This window comes from Symphodus melops (assembly GCF_947650265.1).
Source record: "Symphodus melops genome assembly, chromosome: 4".
Classification (NCBI taxonomy): domain Eukaryota; kingdom Metazoa; phylum Chordata; class Actinopteri; order Labriformes; family Labridae; genus Symphodus; species Symphodus melops.
In genome coordinates, this window is record NC_136694.1 from 15,814,765 (window position 1) to 15,842,002 (window position 27,238).

At 40.3% G+C, this 27,238-nt stretch overlaps 2 protein-coding genes across 3 annotated transcripts in view; both read right to left on the reverse strand.

Annotated features, from left to right (window-relative positions):
- Window positions 1–517: 517 nt before the first annotated feature.
- On the reverse strand, window positions 518–3,440 carry LOC306822489 (PAK4-inhibitor inka2-like). The gene is made up of 3 exons (XM_079341571.1): window positions 3,230–3,440; window positions 3,069–3,102; window positions 518–1,653 (listed from the first exon to the last, which is right to left on the reverse strand). The coding sequence occupies exons 2-3, from the start codon at window positions 3,084–3,086 to the stop codon at window positions 658–660; spliced, it is 1,014 nt and encodes a 337-aa protein (XP_079197697.1). The 5' UTR covers window positions 3,087–3,102; window positions 3,230–3,440; the 3' UTR covers window positions 518–657.
- A 3,881-nt stretch (window positions 3,441–7,321) lies between these two features.
- Window positions 7,322–27,238, reverse strand: part of LOC306822113 (guanine nucleotide-binding protein G(i) subunit alpha-2-like) — a 46,081-nt gene continuing 26,164 nt past the window's right edge. For both annotated transcript variants that reach the window (XM_079340864.1, XM_079340863.1), the window contains 8 exons: window positions 20,170–20,212; window positions 15,920–16,061; window positions 13,976–14,136; window positions 11,773–11,901; window positions 9,801–9,930; window positions 9,517–9,670; window positions 8,341–8,555; window positions 7,322–8,242 (listed from right to left, as the gene is read on the reverse strand). In XM_079340864.1, the coding sequence (XP_079196990.1) occupies window positions 8,365–8,555; window positions 9,517–9,670; window positions 9,801–9,930; window positions 11,773–11,901; window positions 13,976–14,136; window positions 15,920–16,061; window positions 20,170–20,212 (950 nt within the window). In that variant the 3' untranslated portion in view covers window positions 7,322–8,242; window positions 8,341–8,364. The remainder of the gene's footprint in view (window positions 8,243–8,340; window positions 8,556–9,516; window positions 9,671–9,800; window positions 9,931–11,772; window positions 11,902–13,975; window positions 14,137–15,919; window positions 16,062–20,169; window positions 20,213–27,238) is intronic.

A 27,238-nucleotide genomic window follows, 5' to 3' on the forward strand; every position in this document is an offset into this window, starting at 1 on the left:
CGAGGACACAGCACTTTGTTTATACAGCCTCTGGTTTGGGCCTTAAAATAGCTCAGTCACCCTCTTTCTACTTTTTGTTGAGAAAATGGAACCTTTTTATGAGAAACCTGAGTCCAATTGTAACAAATGCACTCAAATACTCTTTAATTTACTTTGGATGATCATATTAGTCCTGGAAAGATTCCAAACCTGCAAGTCAGAGATGTAATCGTGTCTTCAATTTATCTTTCTTTATCAGAAACAAGTTACACTAAACCCTGCAGCTACAATCTCCATCCTGCACGCCCAGTGTATTATATCTCTAATGAAAACAAATGAGCCTACATTAATTTGCTTTACGCCACAGAGAGTAAAAGCTTGCTTCAACTAATCCTGCACTGTCTGACTCTAATACGCTGTAATAAAAATCAGATGACTGTGGCGGAAGGAAGAATCTTACTGATAAATAATGCTCCAATAAAGCAGACCACATATCCTGTCACATGCAGTACAGGAGTTGTATAAAGAGTTTGTAGAGTTTACATTATGCAAACATCTTTATTTTCAATCGATTAGTCACAGCATATAAAAAGTGAAAAATAACAGTCATAAAAGTAAAGTGACTCTGATGATTGTCCGATGTGTACGTGGCTTTACATAAAAAGTCAGCTTCTGGTGTCAGACGTAGCCTATGATATCTTTGCAGATGATGGGCTGCCGACTGCCTGACTTCAAGAGGGCAGCAAAGTGGTAAAAGTCAGAGTCCAGTTTATTAATGGCAGAATGAGACTGATGGAAAAAGGGCACTTTGGTCTGGGATGCAACGACTGGGCAGGACAGACGTTTTGGAGCATTTGCAGCTCTGCTAACACAAGCAGAGTCTGTGGGTCTCATCCTCACTCTGTCCTCTACACTCTTTGAAAACCCAGCCAGCTTCCTCCTCATGTTCACAAAGAAACCTCTCCCCGTTCTGCGTCCCGGATTTTGCTTCAGCTCTGCAGGCTCTGGACAATCAGGTAGGTCCATCCAGTTCTGTACAAGGTCTGCAAAGCTGTTATCGCCCAGAACTAGAGGTTGACGATTTCGTCCTCTGGTCAGTAAAGAGTTTGTCCAGTCCTCTGGGTCACTGACTTCAAATGATGTCCACCTTTCAAGACAGGCATCAGATGTGGATTTGGGTCTAATACGTCCGCTGGGTGCTCTGTTTGTGCGGAGGCAGGCTGAAGATGAAACCCTCACATTCCTCGTCCTCCTCAGAAACACCCCTTCATCTTGCCACGATGCCTCAGAGTAACCCGAGTCCAAGTCCAGACTTTTCTGGCTGCTGGGTGAACCCAAACCCAGTCTGAGGCTCAGACCCAGCTGAGTGCTTGAGTCTTCGTCTTCGTCCTCCTCCTCTAGAGGACTCGACAGGCAGCATGCAGAATCGTAGGTGCTGGCAGTGCTGGCCTCAGACATCCTCAGACGTGTTCGCTGATCTCTCTGCAATGCTCGCTGCTGACAGGCACGTGCCAACGCAGAGTGTTGCACCAAAGCTGGGAGCTGGGTACTGATGGGAGAGAGGGGGCGTCTGACTGCCGGACAGGTTCTTCGCAGTTGTTTCAGATCCTGCAGTGACCTCATCATGTACTGCATCTGCTCCCGCAAGCAGTCACTTGAATCACGTAGACAGAGCTGAGGAGACAAGGGAGAAGACTGGTCAGTAAATCATAGAGACCAATTACAAAAAAATGAACATTTCAAAGCCATTAATAGCTTAATAACAGTTGAGTGAATACAGGACGTCCCATGTACTGCTTCATGGGCACGCTCAGGCTTGCACATGGCTATTAAAAGAAAACCTTTACTCTTATTGTAATCATCAACGACAGAAAACCTGCACATCAAAGAACATGATCATTCATCAATAGACACAAAAAGCTAACTCATCTGTCCGTTGATTTTGTCGACCCCGCCTACCACAAAAGTGAACGCCCTTTTATCACTGACTCAGGCGTGATTCAAACAACCAGCCAGACAGAAGTTAGTACAGAGATTGCTGCACTAATGTCTGACCTCAACTTTTCTTCTGCACACTAAAACAACTCAAGGAGCAGACTGAAAACATCTGCAGTACATCAAGGGCTAACTGGGCTCCTTAGGGTCCTGATTTAACTACAGGGGTCCTGCCTCTTTAAGAGGGCAGCTGAGCTCAACATGAAATTCACCAGTGACACACTGAGGAATATAATGCTCTGGTTTTCGCAGACTCTGTGTTCTGATTGGTCAGAATCAGCCAGTGAGATGCAGTGGCTCACTCTTAAACTCAAACAGGGCATGAGAGATCATGTGACAGAGTGTGTGAGAGTTAGGAGAGAACTTACAGTAAAATCAGAAGAATTCCAGAACTGATACAGAATGAGTTTACTACATATGCACAAGTTCTCCTCAACCCTATATTATTCAAATGTATCATCAGATTTCAGTTCAGCATTGTAAGACCATTGGCTAAGTACAAACAAACATCTGAGAAGACAGTGATGTGAGAAATACAAGCTAAAAAAGCCGCAGTGACACAAACACACAGGTTTATTTGTGACTATAGAGGTCCCATCCCACACAGAGCACACGACTTTTCTTTACTAATGACAGTACAATAAGCTTTGAACCTGTCTGATCCCTCTGCTCTGACTCTATACTGTCCACTAAAGCTTTGGGCCATTGAGGAGGAACTCATGTCCCCACTTAGTTTTCATCATCACTCTGTGAGATGTTGCAAGAAGAGTACTGGAGGTGTCATGGGAATGCAACAAGAAATCCAACTTTGATTCGAAATATGGCACAAATTGTGAATTACAGTCATTTATCGTATAATGAAAATAAACTGCATTTCTTCTCTCTGAATTGACATCATTGACCACATCATTGTTGTTACATAAACATCTTGGTCGCATTGGTCGTTAAGTCCTCTGCTGCAGTGCTACATCAGCAGATGTTTTCTCTGTGCTGAAAGAGCAGATATAACTTTCACTAAACTTTAGCTGTGATGCTTTGCTATAGATCAACAAGCCTGTGTTTTAAAGTTAGAATAAAAGAAATGATTAACTCACCATGTCGGATCCTCTCATCTGAAAAACGCAAAGACTGTAAATGAAAAAACGGAGGAGATTGTTTAAAAATAAGACCACACAATCAAGATCACATTTTAAATAAAGCACAGTGTCATGGTAAAAAATAAAATAAAAAATGAACCACATAAGCATGTACTCACTTTTACTATGGCTGCCTCCGTCAAAGTGAAATAACTACTTTCATTTAGGCTACAAGGAAAAACACTTCCCACTGCATTCGTAGCTGATTAAAGTATCGCCACAAAAGAGTCCTCCTCCTCCAAACTCCGGCCGCTGATTCAGGCAGAGGCAGATGTGTTGCTCAATGAAAAATACAGCTCCGCTTGCCTCCTTTTACAGCTGCACGCGCTGGAGCCACTCACAGAGACCCCAGTCTGAATCAGCCAATCAGAGCGCAGCAATAGCTAAGCGCTCATCCAACGAACCGCCTCTAAGTACAGCCAAACAGGAGCGCAATACCAATGTGCAAAACGTGCAAAGGAGAGAAATAAACTTTATTTGTTATAGAAATTAATATTAGAGCACACTTAGGCCTTTTTTTGTTTTTATTGTTTTAGAGAATCAAACATTTTTGAGCTGATTAGTCTACTAGGAACTTCATTTATTCCTTTATTGAGGTTATCAGCTCCCCTGAGAGCATCATGAACTGTCGTGTTGTAGAGATCACAGCGATATGAAAGTAACGTATGAGTTTTTTATTCAGTGTTTTGTACATAAGCTAAGTTATATTTATTGATAACCACTTTTAATTTTGCTGTTGACCTACTCATAGAATAGAGTTTATTTCAGCTGTTTGGTTGAGAAAACGTGCACAATGTTTTGAGTAATTTTTAGCCCAGTTATGATGCATAGGTGTGTATGTTTTTTAATTTCTTATCCTTTTCTCTTTTACATTGCATTTTTTCCTCAACCCATTGCACATCATTTCTGTAACTCGACTTTCCCTACTTGTGGCTCAATGACTTGAAGTGAAAAACAAATAGCTCAATGTAAATTTAGAAATCTGCAACTTAATTAGCCATTACGCCTGTTGTCCTTGCAGTCGTATGGCACATTTAGGCTTCCATTCACACTATTCATTGGATAGACGTTGATGCTAATCAGATGGTTTAAGAGGAATGCATGTGTTCAGCACTGTGAGGGAGGAATCCAGATCTGATGGCCGGCTGTTCAAGTGCAGATTTGTGTCCACAGCAGGTCCAGCATTAGCATGCAGGTACTCATGGCATGTCTGAACCTGCTTAGCCAACACCACTCTGTCCATGTGTAAGACAAAATACAACCTTTGTGATTGAGTAGTTAACTGTAGCACATTTAAAGTCTCCAGCCAGAGGGTACAACTTAAATTATTTAAGGGATATTTAATAGAGAAAGAAAAAGCAATTTGACATTCCCCTTTTAAAAATGTTTGCACATATGTTCACACAAATTTAATAAAGCTAAATTATGGACAAAAAAAGCAAGATTCAAAATAGCCTCTCAACAAAATGCAGCTTCCTAAGAAATCCAGGTAAAAGAAATAAACCACTCGGGTCGTTGCCTCTATAAAGCATGCCCTCCAACATCCATCAGCCTGTACACTCCACACTGTGCATTAAGTAATTACACTGGACTGCTAATGGAAATGTGATTTGAATGTCATTCACATGCCGACCTTTATTGTCTGTGTCTCTGCTTTCTGAAAGTCTAATGGATGTAATAATGTACAAGATGGTCCTTGAACACAATCCATTTCCATTATGTTCTCTGTTGAATGTCTTTCTCTTTGTCCTAATTATTTTTGATTTTATAATGATGCAGTTTGACTACCTCTTATTATTACAGAGGCAAAAATTGTAGTTGTGACAGTAAATAAGGCTGAGCTCATAGGTTAGGCTTTCCCAACCAGACCCCTGTGGTCGCATGGAATTTAAATGGGGAAACCAGAAATTCCTAATCATTGACCATAAAATATATACTGTTGCATTCTTCATGAATTAATCTACAAGATGTTATAAAGTTAAGCCTTGTTAATACACTCTCACCTGGCTGTACACATCTTGCACTGGAAAAGGAAAGTCCACTCATCTGGCCTTTCTTTCTCTGATCACAATAATATAAAAAGCCTTTATGTGGTCTAACGTGAAAGTTTACTTTCAACAAACTACAGCAAACTATCAAATGAGTGAAAGTGTGTGTGCTTTAGATACTTGGCTCCCTATAGAGCGTTGTGTAATCTATGTGGGGTTAAAAGACAAAGACAATTAGGAACCACTATCATAGGTAGAGTGAGACAGAAAAAACTTGAACACCACTGAGTCTACTGAGTGTGTTTTTGGTTCATTTTGGTATTTTCTTTTTCTTGGCCCCTTACCAAAGTAAACACAGTACAATGTAAAAGAAAGACCTTCTTGTCAGTTGTTAAAGCTTACGTGTTTATTCTCTGATGAAGGAGGAGGCTGACAGTTTTTTCAGTTGTAGTCCTACAGTGCCCTCTAGAGAAAGAACTGCTGGAAGTTTCTGAAAAGTGGATTCATTCAAATGATGTGCCATCTTTTATCGTTTGTCTGGTTATAATGTCTATCTCTATTTTGGAGTGAGATTGTATTTTAATGCACTTTGAATGTATTCTACTTTTATGTAAACTGTTTTATATTGTTTGATATCTTTACTGCAGTTATTTACTATTTTGAGGAAACTGAAGTTTCTGCCCAGCTTTACATAAACTTTACCTCCTCCTATTAGAGCAAAATAACAATTTGTTCAGTTTATAAATGACTGTTTGCTTGATACTAATGTTTTCTGTTGTACTTTAGACCATTTTATGGTTTTCTTTTTCCTTTTTTGCCTTTACCCATACTTGTCTCACATTTCTTTTCCTCAGTTCAGAGGCAAGTCAGTGCTCACAAACATCTCCAAGTGAGATTTAATGACTGGATGTCTCAAAAATTGTATTCAGCTCTGCATGGAGATACATACATGATGTCTAAACAGGATTTTACAAACTGAACTTGTCAATGAGTGCTTTGTTTGTTTAAATATCTTGGTTCATTAATGATTATATGAATATATATATATATATATATATATATATATATATATATATATATATATATATATATGCAGTCCCCAGGCATGTGTTGACCTGCCTGGGGACTGCAGATGGAAATTTGCAAACTGCTATAATCTGGTGCGAAGCATCTTTTCTCTGTGAGATTAATGTTATTTTTGGACATGGCCCCTGACAACTAAACTAATAAACTAAGCTCAACTAAACTGGTGGTTATCGTATGGGAGGAATACATTTTTAATAAGAACTTCATGGTGCATTATATACCAACATTCATTTATTTACTTATAATCATTAAATGAATCTTGACATGACTACAGGATGAGCCTTTCAATAAGTCAGTACAGGCTTAGTTATCAGCCCTCTCAAGAATGTGGAGACGACAGAATGAATCAGCCTCAGGTTCTAATTGAACCATCTTTGAAATGCTTTTAAGTGTTTCAGTACATCTTCATGTCCATTGTTCTCCTTAGATACCTCTTTTTGAAACTACACCGTTCAGAGTCAGTTTGATTCCACCCGCTTTAGATGTACTTTTAGATGTGTCCGCTAGATGGTGCCATAAATCCGAAGAAATAATTTACTTAATAACAAACCACCCTTACCAAAGATTTTATTTCACCGTGTTGTATAATCAATCACTTGCATTGGACGATGTGCACCTTTGTTAGACACTAACTGTTGTTCTTGCATCACTCGCTGATTGCACAGACACGCTTTTAATGCTATCCTGCTACAGTTTAGCATTTAATACTGCTGCTGGTTTGTCAATATCACTGCTTCAGCTAGATGTTAAACATATACTAAACATAAACAAACCTGGTTTCTGGGCAGCTTCCAGGTCACTTCTATGCAAAATCACTGAAGGCTTTCAAAAGCTACACATATATATTGAGCTTCCTTATTTAAGATGTGATGTCTGGATATAACTTCATTAACAAGATAACCTCTGAAATTGCTCAAAGGCATTAACATATACGTAGTTACTTCAAGTGTGTTCATCTGTCAAGCATCAACTAGCTAGTTCTTTTTCAAGCAATACATGGCCACTTCCATTGTAATTACATTTACCATCTTTCCCTTTATAACAAACAACAAAACAGAACACACATGAAGATATCAGCCTTCTTCAGAGAGTCTGGAACATGACAGAAACAAAGAGAGGAAAAACAACATGCACGAGTCAGGTGATCTCTACTTTATTTAAATTAAATCATAAAAGGACTTTAAAGCATTTTAATATTTACCAAAACACTAACCTTTTTTTTCTGAATTAGATTTTTGTCTTTCATTAATCATAACTATATATTCATAGGTGCTAGGCAGAAACAAAATGGAAGAAATATATAGTCGCACAGTAGGTCAAACAATAAGGAAAGCATATCTAGGAATTGGTTGTAAACAAAAGTCAAGGCACAACATACTGCAACATACATGGAAATAGTACTATAAAAAGTGACACGATGTTAGGGAACACACACTTTAAATATCAGTTAGAATTTGACAGAATTTCCCCCAGCATGAAAGCTTTTTTTTTTTTCTCTTTTATTATTATTTTTTTTTTTTTTCATTTTGCAGGAATGTTAGATCATTTGTGTGGATTACAGAGCTAATATTTGCCAAGTTGAGATGTGCAGAACATAATAAAGTTTAGCTATGAATGATAAACTTAAGTAAACATGAAAAAAAAAAGGCATGTTCCTTTCATCGATCATATTTAAGTCCATTCCTGTGCCTTTTGCTCTTAAAAAATAAGCCTCATGTGATTAAAAATTTAATTGGAACTTCAGAATTTCTAAAAGTAAAATGAATGCATTTATATAAAAAAACATTTCCTCTGACTCCTCAACTCATTGAAAAGAAAGACAAAAAGAACAGAAATACAATAACAAAGGTTGATTTTTGTGGTCATAGCCCAAAGAGTTAACAATACGAGTGACTGAATCAGCAATCGTTGAAATTCCACAAGGCTCGTCAGGTTTTCAGTCTCTTAGGTGTCTTTATAAAAAGCAGATCAAAGCAGATATGGTGGTTGGCCAGTGCAGTCATTCATGATGTGTGTATGTCCCCTTCTCGCTGTGGTCACCAGAACTGTCCGAGTAATCTAAAGAGAAAAAACAAAACAAAACCTAAGATATTTTTCAACAGGATGCGTTTTGTGTCATGTGAGAGATCTGAGTCACTTCCAAAGTCTGAACTCACCTTGACTCTCTCAAATATGTTTCTTCAGAAGAGGCCGCAGTCCTTCAGGTTGTTTTTGATGATGACGTCAGTGACAGCATCAAACACAAACTGCACGTTCTTGGTGTCAGTGGCGCAGGTGAAGTGAGTATAGATCTCCTTGGTGTCCTTCTTTTTGTTCAGGTCCTCAAATTTGGTCTGAATGTAAGCCTGAGCCTCCTCGTTCTTGTTGGGGCCTGAGGACGGGAGAGTGGAGGACAGTTAGGAGAGCGTGTGACTGTGTTCAAGGAATTCAATGAGGTTTTTAAAAAGTCCTGAGGACTCTTCTGACCAGATTGAGTAAAAAGATATTATTTGTTCTTGCAAGGCTCATAATTCAAATGAAGATAGACACTCACAACCCTAAGTCGTAGCTCAATTTATACAATTGAAACAAATTTGAAAATTTTAACTTTTAGTTATAATTGCTGATTTTCTAGAGTTGAATCTTTGCCTCCCAGATTGTAAACATCTATCCTAAATAAAGTCACAATAAAGTAATTAAAAAGTCTTTTTATAAAGAAAAAATACTTAATGTATTCATATATTTCTATCGAAAGATTAGAAGAAGCTTTAAAATTTCACATATTCAACAAAATACACCTTACCATGTTTTTGTTATACTACTGTGTCCCTAGTTTGTTTTCAAACTCAAACTATTACTAGAAAAGTCCGATCTCTGTTATTTTCCTGCTCACTTTCTTGAAAATGTGTGCTCCAACAGGCTATTTGGAGATTTTCCCTTTGTGACATCACATTGTTCAGTAACCCCACAGCTGTCGTGTCAGCTCTGCCCTCTAAATTTGCCTTCTCACTGTAAACAATTGGGCATTATGCAAGAAAGCCCGAGTCACCCAAGTCCTTCTAGAGAGGGGTGTGGTCAGACACAGCTCATTTGCATTTAAAGCTACAGGCACATAAACAGCAGGTTCTGAGCAGGGCTGAAATTGAGAGGTTCATAGGCATGATGCAGGAGCTGGATTTGACCTTTTTATCATTGTAGTGCAGGAAGAAATAAGTAACACTAGTACTGGAAACAAATGGAGGTATAATCTCTATAAAAAAAATAAAAATAAAAAGTAATTTGGCTCTTTTGGCGTCTGAATCCTGAATCAGTTGTCTTTCTGCTGTGTTTGTAATGAAACATTTGGACCGTACCTGTGTACTCGGGGAAGCAGATGGTCAGAGGGCTGTGGGCAATCTTCTCCTCAAACAGATCCTTCTTGTTGAGGAAGAGAATGATGGACGTCTCTGTGAACCACTTGTTGTTGCAGATGGAGTCGAACAGCTTCATGCTCTCGTGCATTCGGTTCTAGGTGGGACAGGGCGCATATGTGGAGATAAAGAGATTATTAGAGAGCGCAACTAGGGCCCATAGAGGAAATGAGTTCCTCTCACCCTGCACCTCCATTCTCACTTAAACTCATGTGGAAAGAACTCACCATCTCCTCATCCTCAGCCAGCACCAGGTCGTAAGCGCTCATGGCCACACAGAAGATGATGGCTGTCACTCCCTCAAAGCAGTGGATCCACTTCTTCCTCTCTGACCGCTGGCCTCCAACATCAAACATCCTGCACAGAGACGCACACTGTAAACATGCTGCTTTTTTTATGAGACAGCGATGGGACTGAGCGCAGAAGAAACAACATTTTATCACACTGACAGATGAGCAGAGCAGGAGTCAAGGTCTGTGTGTTTCTCTTTGCAATGACTGCCTTGTCCTCTTTCTTCAGGGCAGGGTGTACACTTGTCATTTTCCTGGCATTTGTTGGCATTTTAGTGCAGCGCAGTTGCTGTGGTAACGGGATGGCCTTAAGACGAGGTGAGGTTTTTTCCTGCTCTAGTAAAAATCCAGCTCTCTCTCTCCTTACTCTCCACGTTTATTCTGTCATTTTAGTCACTTTAATGGAGCCAGCAAGCCATCTAAAGACAACAGTGCAATTTAGAATAGAGCAGGATTATTCTAAACCCCAGGAACCTCCATTCAATTTATATTTAATCTAATCCTCTTGTGTGAAATTACAAACATACACTGAACTTCACTAAGTCAACGTATGCAGCAGGTGAATTCTGGTCTGGACGGTGGAGATCTTCAGCTGTTGCAAAAGGTGGAGCCTAACCTTTATAACATCTCAGAGTAACAGTTTCGTCATGAAACGTTGTTCCTCCTGCTAAGCAGTTCTCACGCTGCAGATTTTGGCTCATTAAAGCAGAACTTTGAGTCCAGGAGACCTGGGAAGCTTTAAGCTGAGTAAGCAGCAGAGAGCTCATTAAAACAGTGACACACTTTATAGTAGTGTTTACAACAGCCTGCTCATCTCCAGCACTGCTTCGAGAAGCTAAATATATCACAGCAGAGCAGCACTGAGGAGCTCTCTGGGTAAACATGTGCTTGGTGGATTTGGCTAATTACTCTCCAAAAAAATAAAATAAAAAAAAACATCATGACTTTAGATATTAGACTTGAATACAACACAAGGACACAAAGCAGGAGCAGAGGAAGAAGAGGCGGTTGTTTCTTTTCTCTGCAGTGATGAAGCAGTTAAAGTCTGTTTTCATTGACATTTTAAAAGGACATTCATTTATTAGTGTCTAACAGCTCCTTCACGAAGAAAGAATAATGTGTTTGTAGTCGCCCCTGAAACCGGCACAAATTCAGATTTTATTATCTCAAAGAGGGAAAAAAACCCATCATCCGTTACGCAAACATTTACATATAAGGAAGAACATTTATGTGAAACAGGGCGGATAAACAGGCACAAACTAATGAGCTTGTTATTAGTTTGATTTCTCTTCAAACTGTTTTTCCACATAAGAATGAGTGTAATAACTGTTTAGCTTCTAAAATTTCAAACACACTGTTCATGTACTGTATGTATATTGTTTTCTTGAGGTAATTGTGTTTCTACTCCTATAGCTGGTTGACCCTTCACCCCGAGGTCTCTCCCTCTCTTCCCTCTGTGAAAGCAGTGCCCAGTGTCAAAGTTTAGAGTGGAGGCAGCTGGTTTGTTGGAAGGCATCAGACGTTTGGTTGTTGATCTGAGACATGAGCTGCTTTAAAAAAAAATAAAAGTCCACAAAACAGAAAACAAATGTTTTTCTTTTCTGTCAACTGCAACGCCCTTCCAGAAAAGGGAAACACAGTCTGCCGTCAAACTCACATGACACTGATGACACTTAGGAGTTTTCCTGAGATTACAGAGTATTGAATTGTGGGATGTTATTATTATTATTTTTTTGGATTGCTAAATTGATTTGAAAAAAATCCCTGAATATTGGTGCATTAAATAACACACAGTTATATTGTTGGACATTTGTTTTTTCAGAGCTTGTTGTTCGTGAAGTGAATGTGGATAAAAACCATATATAGATTATTGCAAAAGTGAAAAACTAAGGTGAGGATGGTGTCTTACTTGAAGTGCAGGTCCTTGAAGGTGAAATGTGTTTCCACGATGCCAGTGGTCTTCACTCTGGTCCGCAGCACATCCTGCTGTGTGGGGATGTAATCTGACTTGGCTATCCTCTCCAGGTCGTTCAGGTAGCTGAAGGGAACAAAAAACACATTTCAGATTTAATAAAAAAACCTTGTAAGTTTGAATTCGACCTCTGGCTCTTTTCCCACATTGCTCCCCACTTTGTCTCTCTCTCCCACATTTCTGACTCCATCCACTATCCTGTCTCCAAATAAAGCCCCAAATACACTGTTAAAACCTACTTAATTCTACCACAGGAAACTAAGAAGCATGACTTTATAAATCCAAACACAAAACACTGAGACCTGTCTGAAGATTGTGACACTGCAATAAAAAACATCAGATAGTTGTCTGTGCCCACACTTTCCTTTTTTCTCTCTCTCCCTCATAATGTTACCATGTGAGATAAAATAAACGCTGCAGGCTTAAGCGTTATCTGCCAAGCTTTCATCACAATACTCAGCTTCATAATAACGGACCTAGTTGTTTAACAAAGTGCTGGTAATCCCATACAAACCACAGCCTGAATCTATTGGAGTCTCCGCACGCACTGTGCGCCACGTGCCGGACACTTTGATTAGAATCCTGCTCCCCACAGAGGCTGCTTTTGTACACCACACATCAGATAGTGGAACACCGCTGCTTTGGCCGTTAGGTTAAGATCAGCCTTGAAGATTAATTGACTTAGGTGGTCTTAGACTCAATTCAGAAAAGATGATAACGTTCATTTTACAAGATTTAACATGAGATATTTTAACCCTCCTCACTGTGTTGTTTTTGTCAGTGGTGGGTGTGAATGATTATTTCAAGCCCAGTTTGGAACCATTATAAACATTTACAGCCTCAAACCAGCAAATATTTATTCACACAGAACATCTAGAACACTTATTTTCAAAGTGTACAGTGTACATGTTCCTTTCTATCAAACCAGGGAGTGAAAAGAGGAAGGTCTCTGTTAATGGGAGCTGAGCCATCTCTGGCTCTCAGCAGGTGCTCAGACATGGATTTTTGTCGAGTGCAAAACTCATTTAGTCCTCTCTTTAAAAAAAAATTATTATGCGCTCTACAACGCTGTGATTGAACATGGTTCACACTAAAGTTGAGGCATTGCTGGCGGCCTGCTTTCAGGTTCCCTTGGTTTTAACAGGAGCTGTGAAGTAGAGGTGGGGAATTGTGAATCTATTGGCCAACACAAACACAGAAGAGTATAACTCTCCCTGGTAGTTAAACTGTACCTTGACTGCAAAGCAATCATTGGCGAAACACAGATTTCCCCTGACAGTTTAAAGTACATTCTGCAGGTGTCAGAGAAATCATCAAAGGCTGTGTGCATTCAACAGAAGTCAGTGTGGCTCATTCCTGTCACAGTTTGTAGGCAGCTGGTAGTGAGCGATGCTAAAGCGCTCCAAACGCCCGCTGCAGCAGCGCACCCCAGGGGTTTTGATGATAACCACCTCTCACCAGCAGCCTCTCACAATTAGCTCATGCTCTCCTTGTTATTAGAACAGAACATGATGACAATGAGGCCATCAAATGGAGCACTCCAGAGATGAGGGTAATTGAGGTAATTAAGAACTGCGGAGAGAGAGGCTGAGGTCGCTGTGCTTGAGATGATTAGAGAAGCAACTGGTCTTACAAATGAAAGCCACTTGTTAAACAAAATAGTCATGTCTTCAACGTTAATGACTGTGGCTGCTCTGCATTTTAACTTCTTAAGCACAGGAGAGTTTGGTGAAAAGATCAGTGACATTAAGGAGATACATTCAGAGCAAGTTGTAGGTTTAATAAAGTTCTAAATTCAAAAATGAACGCTTGAGAAGGTCCTGTTTTTGCCTAAATCTCCTCAGACCTTTTAGCCTGTTCAAATGCAACAGAAACTGAAGTACAACAACCAAATGACTGCAGGACAAGTCTATGTTAGGGCTTGGATGTGCACTTGGATCTACCCCTGTTATCCCCACAGAAACTTAATGAAGGAAATGCTTTAATGAAAGAGAAAAACATTTGTTAGGTTACTATAAAAGGTCCACAGAGTGAAAGTCTGGTCATTAGGGTTTTCTGTGTAATCTATTACACTGTTGTCTTGTAAACCAGTAATTCACATAATGACCTTGATGGGATTTTATGTTACTCATGCACTCACTAAGCGGCCGAGTCATTGAGCTGGTACTCTCGGGCCCGCGTAAAGCAGCTCTGGACTCCACCGTCGGCCCACAGTCGGTGGATCACGTTGGACAAGTCTTCTGGAAAGATGCCCTGCTCTTCTGCAGCTGCAGACAAGGCAAACAGTTGACGGGCATCATCCTGAAGAAAACAATACACACAAACATAACATTAGATGGAGTAAACCTTTGAAAATATTTTATACGATCATCATCTAGTGTCTATTTTATACCCGTCACATGTAGCATCTGTAGTATAGAGAGATGGCTGCTGATCAGTCCTCCTTAAATCCCCGATTTAATATGAACAGATTGGATCCAATTAATCCAAAATCCAATTTATTTCATAATCATTGCAGATAAGAGTTACAGAATATGAAAAGGATGCATTTTTTAACAGGTGTTTATGGTCCTCACTTCACATTTGTCTGGCCGCCAACCAGATTGCACCAGAGAAATATGACAAGAACAGAACAGAATATTCTTCATGGCAGACTGGCCTCATATCCCCCCCCCCTGTCATCACACAGTTATCACTCTCAAACATGGACTGTGATCCTTCTAATAGATCTCTAAATGAGACACAACCAAATGGACGGCACATTACTATTTACATTTACTTTGCTTCACTTGAGTTGCTTCACTTGAGTTGCAAGTGAAGACTGTCACCTGACACATTTCTATCCTCAACATTGTGGTTATGACAGCGTTACTTTCCTCACAGTCTTAGTGGGACTGTCATGGACTCACCTGCACAAACATCCAACCATGCCATCCAATCTGACAGGTTTGAAACGGCTGAAGCTGTGGCTCAGCCAACTGAATCAGAGCGAGAAACCACGAGGCACAGATGACTAGTGTTTGTGAATGTCACTGTAAGGGGCCGTCGTCTCCTGCTTACACTATCTTTATCCAATGTCTGACAAAGGCCAAGGTCATAAACCTGTTATGTTAGCTATTCAGAGCAGACTTTCATGGATTAGTTAACCATTGTCCGACCCTCTGCTTTAGCAGCCCTTTACCGTGTGCCACTGTGTAGCTATTCACGTCCTATGATACAACACTCGTGTTTTTAATGCACAAAAGAGCAGCAGCATTCAGAGTGATTCTCAAGGCTGGTTTTTTCTAAGTTGTAATTTGCACAGTGTTCCAATACAGTCAAAGCTCTCCGTAGGTCGGTGTGTGTAGAAAAAAAAAAACTTGTGAAATGCTGTCATGGAGAGCTAGCAACAACTGTAAACCTGTCATAAACAAGGCAATCAAAACACTCTCTCCACATAAACCATGTTTACCCAACAGCTTAGAAATGAAGGTCACACCAGACAGGGACATTTTGGGATTAAAAAAAAGGTCAACTACAAGAGCTGAGGTCATAGAGAAACTGTATAACAAGGCTTACTATGGATAGAAGAAAAAAATCAGGATTTCAGTTGCTTGTATCGCTGAATGCTATTTTAGTAGAACTGAAACTGAACTGAAATATGCTGCGCTGCTGAGTGATGTAAAAGGACTGAGCTGCCTGTTACTCTGCTTTTTCATTTCAGACATCCTTCACATTTACTTTGATGTTGGAGGTTAACAAATTGATTTATTTTGATATTGAGACATTTTATTTTGAATGAACTACGAAAATAGAATAAAGGAATCCCATTTACAAAACACCCAGTGGAAAAAAGGATTTTTTTTTTTCCTTTCATAAGTAATACCAGAATTTCATTTCTCTCATCTTATCATCTCGCTGGGCGGTCCCACGATCGCTGAAAGACAGCCATTTACTGTTTCCTTTTTGACACACACACACACACACACACACACACACACACACACACACACACTTCTACCAACTTTAATCAATAACAACAATTTCAAACAGCATGGACACAATACAGAGCGATGTCTTTTTTTTTTAAAAAACAGACACCTACCGCTCTTGTAGCTTCCTCATAGTCGATCTTCAGGTTGGCCATGGCTTTGATGATGGCCATGATGGACTGGATGGTGTTGCTGTAGACGACTGCTCTGTACTGCTTACACTCATCTTCTGAGTATCCATCCTCGTGGATAATCCTGATTACAGAGACCAGGGACAGGGAGAGCAAGAGCAAGAAGAAGCACAAGGATCTCATTACAGCTGAAGATCACTATGAGACAAATGCTCTACATCACTAATGTTAGTTCTCATGATCCGCCGGCAACAGATACTTTATTTACCTAAATGAAATCTTCAAGCTCTGAGGTGTGCCTAAAGCCTCCTGAGAAAGAGCGGTAACACGCCTGCAGTCTTATCAGCCCCTTATTATGCATTACTCTTATGCTTCATAAAAACAACACACATACAGTACATACAGATAAAGACATGAATTACTGAGTCCAAAAATTAGAACAGGTAAGTATGTGACTTCCCCTTTTTGGATCCCTGGTCCCTGCTCTGGAACTACATCAGGTTTCCATTTTAAATTAAGTGCATCTTTTTCTGTAACCTTTGTATTCATGTTTTTATTTTTTTGTCATACTCAGAACTATAATCTTTTCATCGCTTTCTGAAGTTTATTTTCCAGCTGAAGCTGCTCATGGAAAAAGAATCCATCAGCTTCACTGTGAAGAGTCCATTATGTGTTACACTGAACTTCATCTAATAAAATCTATTCAATTGATCATTCTTCGATCTAAACAAGATGTTTCCGTCATGAGAATTGCAGCTTCTTTCGGTCTCTCCCTGCAAGAGAACACTTAGCTCCCACAAATATTTGCTCGGTTTTGGAGCTTTTAGAAAGACACAAAGAGAAAGTAAGCATGTGGTTGGAAAAAGCACGAGGCTGCTGGGCTGTAAACCAAACAGAACTATCTCCCCTGGCCTGTCACAGCACAGAGACCAGAGTCACACAGCCAGAATGCTCATTCGTTGAATAATGTGCTGAATGGGAGATCATTAAAATGCAAGTGAGCCTGCTGTGAAACACTGTGACTCAGAGCCAGGAGGACTGAAAGCACCCTGTTTCCTCTTTAGCCAAACAATAGTTCTGCTCATTTTTCTGAAAAAAATATGTTTTAATTGTGAGGCAGAAGAAATTTTTGCTCACAAAGTATATTTTATGAGTATATTTTACAAGAGTTATTTTATTGTGCTAGTGCAAAGTGTTTCCCCGGCTCATTGCTTAATGAATCCAGGATATTGTTTCACCTGAATCCCTGAACACCATGTTTCAAATAGATGTACGTGTTTAACTTACAGCTGTGAGATCACAGATTGTGAACACATTTAAAACAGTGTTCAATCATAGAGCTCTGAACCCCTCCGAGGCAAAGCCTCTCATAATTCACTTTAACGATTGCAAGTTGTTAACCTGAATCTGACAAGATCTTCGACACAATACAGCAGAGTTTCTGATAACCACTCTATTCTTAAGATAAACAGCCCCAACCAGTATAGCATCACATTCAACATACATCTGTTTAGCTTTGGTTATAATTGCTTCTTTTTTTCTTTTTTTTTAACAAATAACTCATTTGTGTTTCACAGTTTTGTTTGTTAGATGTCAGAAAAGTAAAACACTTCAGTTGCATGTGAACCACGGGGCGTTTATTTTAACGATTTCAACACTAGATTTATTAAAAGCCCTTCGTGAAATGAAGGGCTGTTACCAGATTAATTATCCATTTGTTAGAATTATAAGTAAGGACATTACTTAAATAGTATAGCAAATAAAGGATTTCCATATGCTGTGGCTGTTTTATAACTCTCAGTCTAGTCTGGGAATGAGGGATAACATTTGAGTTCTGTTTCTTTTCTATTTTAAGACAGGCGAAAGAATTCACTCCCACTCCTCTGAGAGGGGAGACAGGACAGTTGTGTTGAGCTCTTTCACTTCAGCATCGATAAAAAAAAAAAAAGGACTCCAGTACATGTTCATAAATTCATAAAGTATATATAGACAATTTGAGAGAGCCGTGTATCTGAGATTTTCTTTCACCAGTAAGTGTCAAAATGTGTCCCTTCAGATACAGAGACAAGAAAAACTAGTGCTGTCCTCCTCTTTTGTTTTTTTATCCTTTTTTTGTTTGTGAAAAACTTCTTTCTGAAAGTTCTTTACGTCACAGTTTCCATTACAAGTTGTTGGTCTTCAAATCCATCAATAACCAGTTTATGCTCACAGCTGGAAGCAGAGCAGATTTTTTTATTGTTTATTTAAAAAAACAACAACAACAAAAAAAACCATATCCTGCTGTGCACCTTTTGTCAGGGCTGAACTGAAACAAAAGATCTGATCTTGCATTTCGGTCCACACAGGCCAATACCAACCAGCCAGAAGAGACCCTCAAATGCTCCACACTATTAATACTCAAGCACAACTATGTAAGAATAATCAAACATCAAGTGTTCAGTTTTCACTCATCGAACAAAATGTTGTTTATTTATTGGTACTAGATAACATTCAGCCTCGTAGAACCGCTTTTCTATATAACCTAGTTAAGGTGCTAACTGTTCTTCACTGTGCTTTTATTTTGTATTTCAAGCCATCTCACGCATGGGTACTTTATTGTCTTTGTGAAGCTTGCTTTTATTCTGAAAGAGTCAAATGAATTTCTGGTTGATCAAAAGTTATGAAACTTAACTATGACAAAAGAAATGATAAGTGAAACGTTTGATACGTTACGCTGATCAACTGTTATCACAGCAGACATACAGGTGGGGCGAGAGAGTGCAGACTGTGTGTGTGTATGTGTGTGTGTGTGTGTGTGTGTGTGTGTGTGTGTGTGTGTGTGTGTGTGTGTGTGTGTGTGTGTGTGTGTGTGTGTGTGAACTGAAGGGAAGGAAGGTGTGTAGAATGAAGTTAAGCATTAACAAACATTAATATTAGTTAGACAACATACAGAAGGCCTTACCTAAGAGGATTTAAATAGGTAAAATATTTCTTCTAATATTGTCAACTGACGGCCACGTACAGTTTTCTACGGGATGAGCAGGAATATTTTACAGAAAACAATTGCTGTCTTTGAACGCTGAAAGGTAAAAAATGTGTTCTCGATTTAAATTCTAATACAACATTTCTTTCCATTGCTTTGCAGACGACTTGCAAGTCTATCTTCCTTTGAAATCTGATACAGCCTCCTCCTGGAATGACATGATAAATTGCTTGAAAGATGTCAAATCCTGGATGGAATTAAACTTCCTGACGCTAAACAAAAACCAAACAGAAATAATCGTGTTTGGGAAATCCAACATGTTGGATGGGGTTGATAGTGTCCTTGGTCCCTTAGCCTCCTACAGCCGCCCCTCTGTAAAATATCTGGGAGTTATCTTCGTCAACTGTTTTAAATTTAACGAACAGATCAGCTCTATTGTAAAGACGAGCTTTTTCCAGTTGCGTCTCTTGGCAAAAGTTAAAGCCTATCTCCCTCCACAGGAATTCAAAAGAGTAATCCACATGTTCATAACCTCTCGTTTGGATTATTGTAATTCTTTGTACTATGGTGTGGATCAGTGTTTGCTTCGCTGCCTGCAGCTTGTTCAAAATACGGCGGCTCGTCTTTTAACAGGAAAGAGACGTTACGATCACATCACACCTGTCCTGGCCTCTCTTCACTGGCTTCAGATTGTTTTTAGGATCCAGTTAAAGATTTTATTACTTGTTTTTAAATCTCTTAATGCGCTGGCGCCGCAACATGTGTCTGAGCTATTGACGGTCCGTGCTCCTACCAGAGCGATGCGATCATCTAACCAGATGCTGTTGGATGCTGTTCCAAGGTGCCGGCAGAAAACCGGAGGGGACAGAGCCTTTTGCTGTGGCTGCTCCCAGTCTTTGGAAAGCCCTACCTGTTGATATAAGAACTGCTCCAACCATTGATCATTTCAAATCACCTCAACCCACCCGTTTACTCTGGCTTTTAATACGAGCTGAGCTTGACATTTTTTTAGTTCATGCTCCTATTTATTGTATTTGCATTTTTATTGTTTTACTGTTTTTTATAGTGTGCTATTTTGCCTATACAGCACTTTGGTCAACCAAGGTTGTTTTAAATGTGCTATAGAAATAAACTTTGAATGATTGATTGAAACTGTGCAGGCCTACTTAAAATGTGTTGGAAAGTATCCATTTCCTCCAAATACTGACACACATCTATTCATTTGTGAGGGATGATGGAAGGAAAAGAAAAAAAAAGAGCAGTCACTCACTTCATCTGCTTTACAATGGTGCTCTTCCCCGACTCTCCAGCACCTGCAGACAGAACAAAAACAGGCAGAGGTTTAAAAATACACTCCCGTTCACTTCGAAATGTAAACAGGCAACCAGTGCGGCTGTCTCACATCTGGACCCTCGTCTCGCCCCACCTCGCAGTCTTTATTTCAGCTCACCCAAAGAGCTCTCATTTTGATCCCAGACCAGTCTCATTGTGCACCTACAAGGACTCAGGGTCTGTCTCTACCTCTTTAATACAAAATCCACGTGCCACTTTATTTCACGATGAAACACTTTACCATGACTAACATTTGAATAAAAACGTGTTGCAGTGAAAGTGATGTGGGCTTTTCATATCCACTGCTAAGTTATTTCTTACTGCCCGAGGCGACCAGAGAGAGCTCATCTGCCACTAGGAATCCAACGGTAGACACACAAACACACACACACACACACCACCCAGGGCTGCCTGTCAGTGCACTCTTCACTCAAACTTGCCTGGGGTGAAAGCTTTCTGGTATGACCCTTAAAATACACTACTACACAGCATGAACAGCGACGCCCCTGGGTAAGAAAAGCCCAAGATAGTCCGTACAGACAGCTGTCAGCTAACTCCTCCTCCTTGAAACAGAAGCAAAGGCTGGCTAATAGTGCACTTAAATGTTTAATATATGCTAATATCGGGCAGATTTTGTCAGTCTTAAGGTGGCATCATCCTCATGAACCTTGTACTAAAACTACATATGGGACCAAATTGCAACAAATCCAAAAAAAGGATATGTGAAACACAGAAAACCCACAGTGACATTGTCTGTCCACAGCAAGCAATTAAAAAAATCATACTGTGATGGTGCTCGCATCCATCTGGTGTACAGTCTGTGAAATGGCTGTGGAGCAGGAGGAAAAGAGAGGACAGAAATGTTGTCTCTGGCTTGTTAAATACCTTGAGCGTTGACTGAAATCTGTAAACAGATTCTCTGCCGAGGGAAACGACTGATTTTGTCAGAATGCAGATGGAATGTTTAACCATGAATAAATCATATGTGCTAAAACCCGACCCTTCTTTCCATTTGAGCTCTCAAAAATCACAATATTGTATTTAAGCTAAAGGAAGATTGAAATGGTCTCTTAGATACACAAAAATAGTTTATCATACCAACGGTTAACTCATAGGACTTAACCATAGACAACATAGTGAGACACACACACACACACACACACACACACACACACACACACACACACACACACACACACACACACACACACACACACACACACACACACACACACACACACACACACACACACACACACACACACACACACACACACACACACACACACACACACACACACACACACACACACACACACACACGTTCCTGAAAGTAGTAAACATGACCTTTGGAGTCTGTGAACCTGAGCAGCTAGCGTTGAGAAATGTGTGATAAAGTTTTACACTAGCTTGGAGCCACTGCTCCTGCTTTGATTAACAAATAAGTAGCAGGTTTCTTTACAGTACAATACTTCAGCTCAAGAAAACTGTCCACAGGTCATTACAAATGACGGCAACTGTAATGTTAGAGAACAAAAAACGACCAAAACATGCTAAAAGCTTGATACTGTAGATTGGAGTGAAGTTTAAAAACAGACCCAAAAAATAATTAATTATTGAATTTTATCTTTATTATTAAAACGTCAGCGAGCACAACGTGCGCATTCATATGCAGAGGCAGGTAAGTCCTGCACTGTTCTGTTCTGCTTTAATATTTCATAGTAGCCAGCTGGCAGGAAAAAGGCTGAAACCAACAAGCACATGTGCTTTGATAAGACAGAATCCCCACAGGACGAGACACCCCGTGTTTCAACTAATAAACCTTAACTGGATAAAACAAATGCATACAATAGCTTTGGACAGTCAGATGGGACTGCCTATACAGGATGCTTATGTCATTTACTTAAGATTGGGGTAAAAACTGTCATATGCTCTTCTTCTGTGGGGACAGCTGTGATAGGAACTCAGAGCTTGATGAGCGTCTGCTTGATAAAACATTGATCCTGTTGCTGTTACACAACACTCTTTGTCTGATCTGTTGCTAATGCTGCATCATCACCAAATCTCCCTTTGGAACATGGAGGCTCAGCACTGTAACTGCCTGAATACACACGCACACATGCACACACCGTTTCCACGTGTCCTGTTGACACCAGAATATTTATGACTCAGCACTGAGAAGTGCAGCTTCACTCTACAGAAAGCGATCACTGAAGATGGCCATTTTCAGACAGTGTCAAAGTTGGACAAATACATAGCAGGCTGAGTTTTGTTTAATTCTCCTTTTCAAAGTACACACAAGATATTCAACACTTCAACTAATCGTGAGCTTGATTAAACCTCCATCAGACCTGTGGCAGCATGCGACAAAATAAACTAGAACTGTCAGAAGGTTCAAATAAAAGACACTTGTGGTTTTAAACTAAGCTATTTGACCAAATCAGGCAGGAATCCGACTGTGCGGGGGGGGGGGGAGTTGAGTTAGCAGGGGAAAAAAGTTGAGTTAGCAGGAAAATAAATACTGTCCACTGCCTAGCAACTGGGCATTATGTATGATGGTTGCGGTTGTCTTTGAGTCAGAGTGGAAACTGTGGAGATATTGGGCAGAAGGAGGGGAAAAGAGGAGTGCAGGTTTAGGTTCAAGTTTCATTTTGTAGGACGAGTTAACGTTTGCATTTGTCTCACATTTTCAAAATAAAAAAGGGGAAGAAATGAGGAAAAAAAGAAAGACAACTCTTGAGTGAGTGAGTGTGTGTGTGTGTGTGTGTGTGTGTGTGTGTGTGTGCAAACACATCATCATCTGTGTGTCGAGAAAGACATGGGAATTAGCATGAGGATGTGTAGCACAAGGAGAAAGCAACAGGGAATTTGTAAATCTCCCAGCAAGACTCAGGAAATTGCCTGATTACTGACGGTTTACAATGTGACTGGCAGACAGACAGAACCAACAGGGAGGTGGATGCCAGGAAAAGCTGTGCCAGGGAGACCGAGATTAGAATAAGTAGGGTTCAGCTGCTGCAGGAGAGAACCTGAGCTTGATCCAAGATGGAAGGACTGTATTTACACAGGTAGGGGGGTTTGTCATTGACCGAGACATGGCAAATGAGTAAGATCCTCCGGGCTGCGCACCTGCAAACGGAGACCGCTCATATCAAGTCCCATATGGCAGCATACTACAGTGAACGTAGGCTAATGCAAGAATAAGAGTTAAAAGCTTGATGCTTCTGTGTCAGGGTTTGATATAAAAAAGAACGAATGAAATACAAATAAAGAACAATTAACATTACCTAAACGCACTGTGTGCAGACATGGCGGTGGAAACAAGCACAGTTCAGCATATAGGTGATAAGTTGCAGGTTAAGAATTTGTAAAGCATTGGAAGAAAATGCCTGTGACCAGCAATGTGCTTTAATGCCTTAAATTCCTTTTGCTAACGCACATAAATTACTTATTCATTGGACACTATATCAGCCTGTTTTTAGTTTCCACATGTGCTTCATTAAAGATTAGTCCTGCTTCCATGAACATATTCCTGTGTAATTTGAATTTGATCAAAACCTCAGGTGTGCGCATTTGGCATCCAGGCAGCATAAAACTGCTGAGCTACTGTACATCCTCAGCACTGATTCATGGGAATGATATTTCAATGTTTTACCATCGCCACGGTGCTAATAGGACAAAGAGTAAGGATTCAAACTATTTTATTTTAAATCACAAAGCCAAGGTCCTATGAATAGATTGTTAGTTTTCTTCTAATCAGGGCATGAGAGGAAAAATCTTCTTCAACTCCCACATTTGACCAAAGATGAAACCGGATAAGAGAGGAAGTGTGCCCGCCAGTCCCGATGTGAGAATTCCCGGCATGCTTTCACCGTCTCTAGAGTTTAGTTGCTCAGTGAAGCATGAGGAAACTGACAAGTCCAGACATAAAAGGAGCAGGGGATGAAGACGTGTACTTCTAACCGTTCAGTGTCAAGACTAACAATTAACATCTTAATGCATTCAGCATCGTTCTTTCGCTTCTTACAGTTCCTATGTGTTGCATCAGCATCCTGCAGCCACAGCTTCATTAAGCCTCAAATGTAAACACTTTCAAAGGGCTGCCTCCTGTGGCATTAATGCTTTTACTCCGAGTGTGAATGAATGTGCATGTGTTTTGGAGCAAGTGTGACCCATCCCGGTGGGACTGAGAGCCGGACACAAAGGCAGCAGTGTGGGTCCCTGCTAGCTCGGAACACAGGCTCACTGTTGATGTTCAGGCCTGGACCGTTCAAATCAGTGCTACAGCTCACAGCACAGTCACTCAGAGCTCAGGCCTCCTTTCAGTTAGCATGACAACGGCCTTCACCAGACAGAAAGAAAAAAAAAAAATTACGGTCACAAGCAAAGAGAAAAGGCTTGAGGTGACCTTACCGGAGAGGTTTTATCTCAGTGCAGAGGATAGGAACAGATGTGTAACTTTGAAACCCCTCTAGAGAAGCACCGCTTTGAAGAACGCTCCTAAATCGCTCTGTATGATCAACTTCATGTTTATTAGCTACATTTCTTCACAGTTTAATTATGATGTCATGAACAGACACATTTGCGGGGCTCTTTAGCGGGGGAGAGTTCATGTCAGGGCCTTTCTTTCAAACTGAGAAATGACTGAGAATTAGTTTGATAGAAATGTCTATTATAAAAGCCTGCAGGACTGACTAATACATCTGACAGCCACAATTCTTAAACACTAAAACAAAGCATTTTGTACAGAACATATCATTCACAAGACTTGATTATAAATGATATCACACTTGAGTCGGTCCAACTCCATAGCATGCGGACAATGTGTACCGGAAAATGTAAAAAGCATGTGCTTGGCTGAATTTCACACTCTTTCATTACACAGTTCACTGAGCGATTATGTGAAATGTGTTAAACGTGAAAGTTGGATAAAAAAAAAAATCAACAGTAGAGTTGGAGAGAGCACAAGCGTCAACGTCACTAGTCCCCGAAAATGTTTGTGAGGTCGGCTCTCTGTTGCTTCCCGTCACTTCCTGTAGAACAGAGCTGTAATCAATACCTGGTAACAGGCTGAGCCATGAATATCAAGTATGCACCGCCTTGGAAGCTCAACCCCAGAGACAAAAGAGACAAACATGGACGTCATGAGGTTTTAGTTCAATATTTACTTATAGAAGCTGAAAGGGAACACTGATGCGCTTACTTAAAGCTGGTATGTACTGTAAGATTGACGTCACGGTCCAGGAGAGGCTCCTCTCTCACACTTCCTGCAGTCACTTTAATCACCTTCAGCAGCCTAAAGGCACGTGGATCGTCAAACAAATAACAAAATGAGAGACTTCGGCTATCAGTCAGCAAGAGATGCAGCAAAACAAATGATGAAGCAGTTTCTTAAGATGCCACCGTGCGTGGTGAAGGAGCAATAGATTTCCAAGGAAACGGGTAGAAAAACAGCAACAAAATCTCAGGATCCAGAAAGAAAGGACTGAACTCTCTGACACGCACACACAGATATCTCATGTGCAAAACAATATAATATAATAAATCCCTCCTTTATCTCTCCATTGCCTCATTCTCTCTTTATTCCATAATCTTATTAATTTCAACTTCCATCATTTCTCAAACTCTTCCTCCCTCTGTCCCCAGCCGCCTACTCACCAGCCATGAGGCGGTCTGATGCCGCCTGTTCCTCTGAGCTACGTGTCAAAGAAATGTGCCAATCTAGGTTGCAGACCAGAGGCCCTGCAAGAGACACATGTGCCAACTTCATATTCTCAGATCCAATCAAGGGAAAAAAATGGAAGCGTCTTGCGTGAAACATGTGTACACTCAAGAAGGCAAAAGATACACACTTGTGTGTGCGCACACACGCACACACATAAGCGTCTCTCTCTGTTTCACAGACAGGGACAGAGAGTTACAGTTTCATTCAACAGATGGCTACCATGCCTCTGGCAAAGACCAAGTCTGGACGGCACACTGACAACTGCTGCCAAAGTGGAGAATGACAAAATCCCTGAGTCCATATCCTTTTTAGAGAATGTGAGGAAAGACTCACAAAGGAGGCAGATCAGCAGAGTGAGGAAACAGATAACTATTGATTCAATTATTCACGATGCAACTTGAAAACATCAACTCAAATCCTCCTGTTCAAGATGAAGAGAAAGATCTGACATCACGGGTTTGAAAATGGCTTTAATATCATCTCATCAATCAAAGGCCCTTGAATGGAATTTAAATCATAAATGATCATGTGGTAGCAAAATTTGAGATCCAAATAAGTTATTTAATAACATGCTATAATAGCATCAGGGGTTTACACACTTAAAAGAATACAACAATAGATGTTTAATTTAGTTATAAAAACAAAAACATTATCCATTAATCAGTAGAAGCTTCTTAAACCTAGAATGCATGTTGTCAGTATCAACCGTCAGAGGGGGAAAAAGGGGGGGGGGGCTGTCTTTATATTGGTAAGTTATAGTTTCTCATTTGAGAGTTAATATTTGTGGAGACACATTTTCTAAAACTAATACACATTTGAAGGCTTCTTGTGGGTACACGTGTGTTTTTGGGATGAGATTTCAGCTTATTTTAAATAATTAGAGAGGTTAAACGCTGGCAGTACAGTGTCTTCCTTGAAGGGCAGGATGCTGCACAGACATCCCCCCCCCCCCCCCGTCAATAGACGACATTAAGAGCTACTGAAAAACACAAAGTAAATAGTCAGTCACACTGACGCATTTATGAGTATGATTAGGGTTCAGTTTATAAGGACGCTTGCATGCAAACAAGTCTGCAAGAGAGAGGTGTCACATCCATCGAGTCAAGCAGCCTGCTGCGCGATAGGCTGATGCCTTCTCTCTGGTAATCTTTACACTTTAAACTCTCTGCGGCTTTTTGTCTTACCTCTCTCGACCCCGACAGAAGATCAAACAAACAATCAGACGCCGTGGAACCAGACAAACTTCCTAACTCTGTGCTGTCTTTGCAGAGCCAAAGATGAA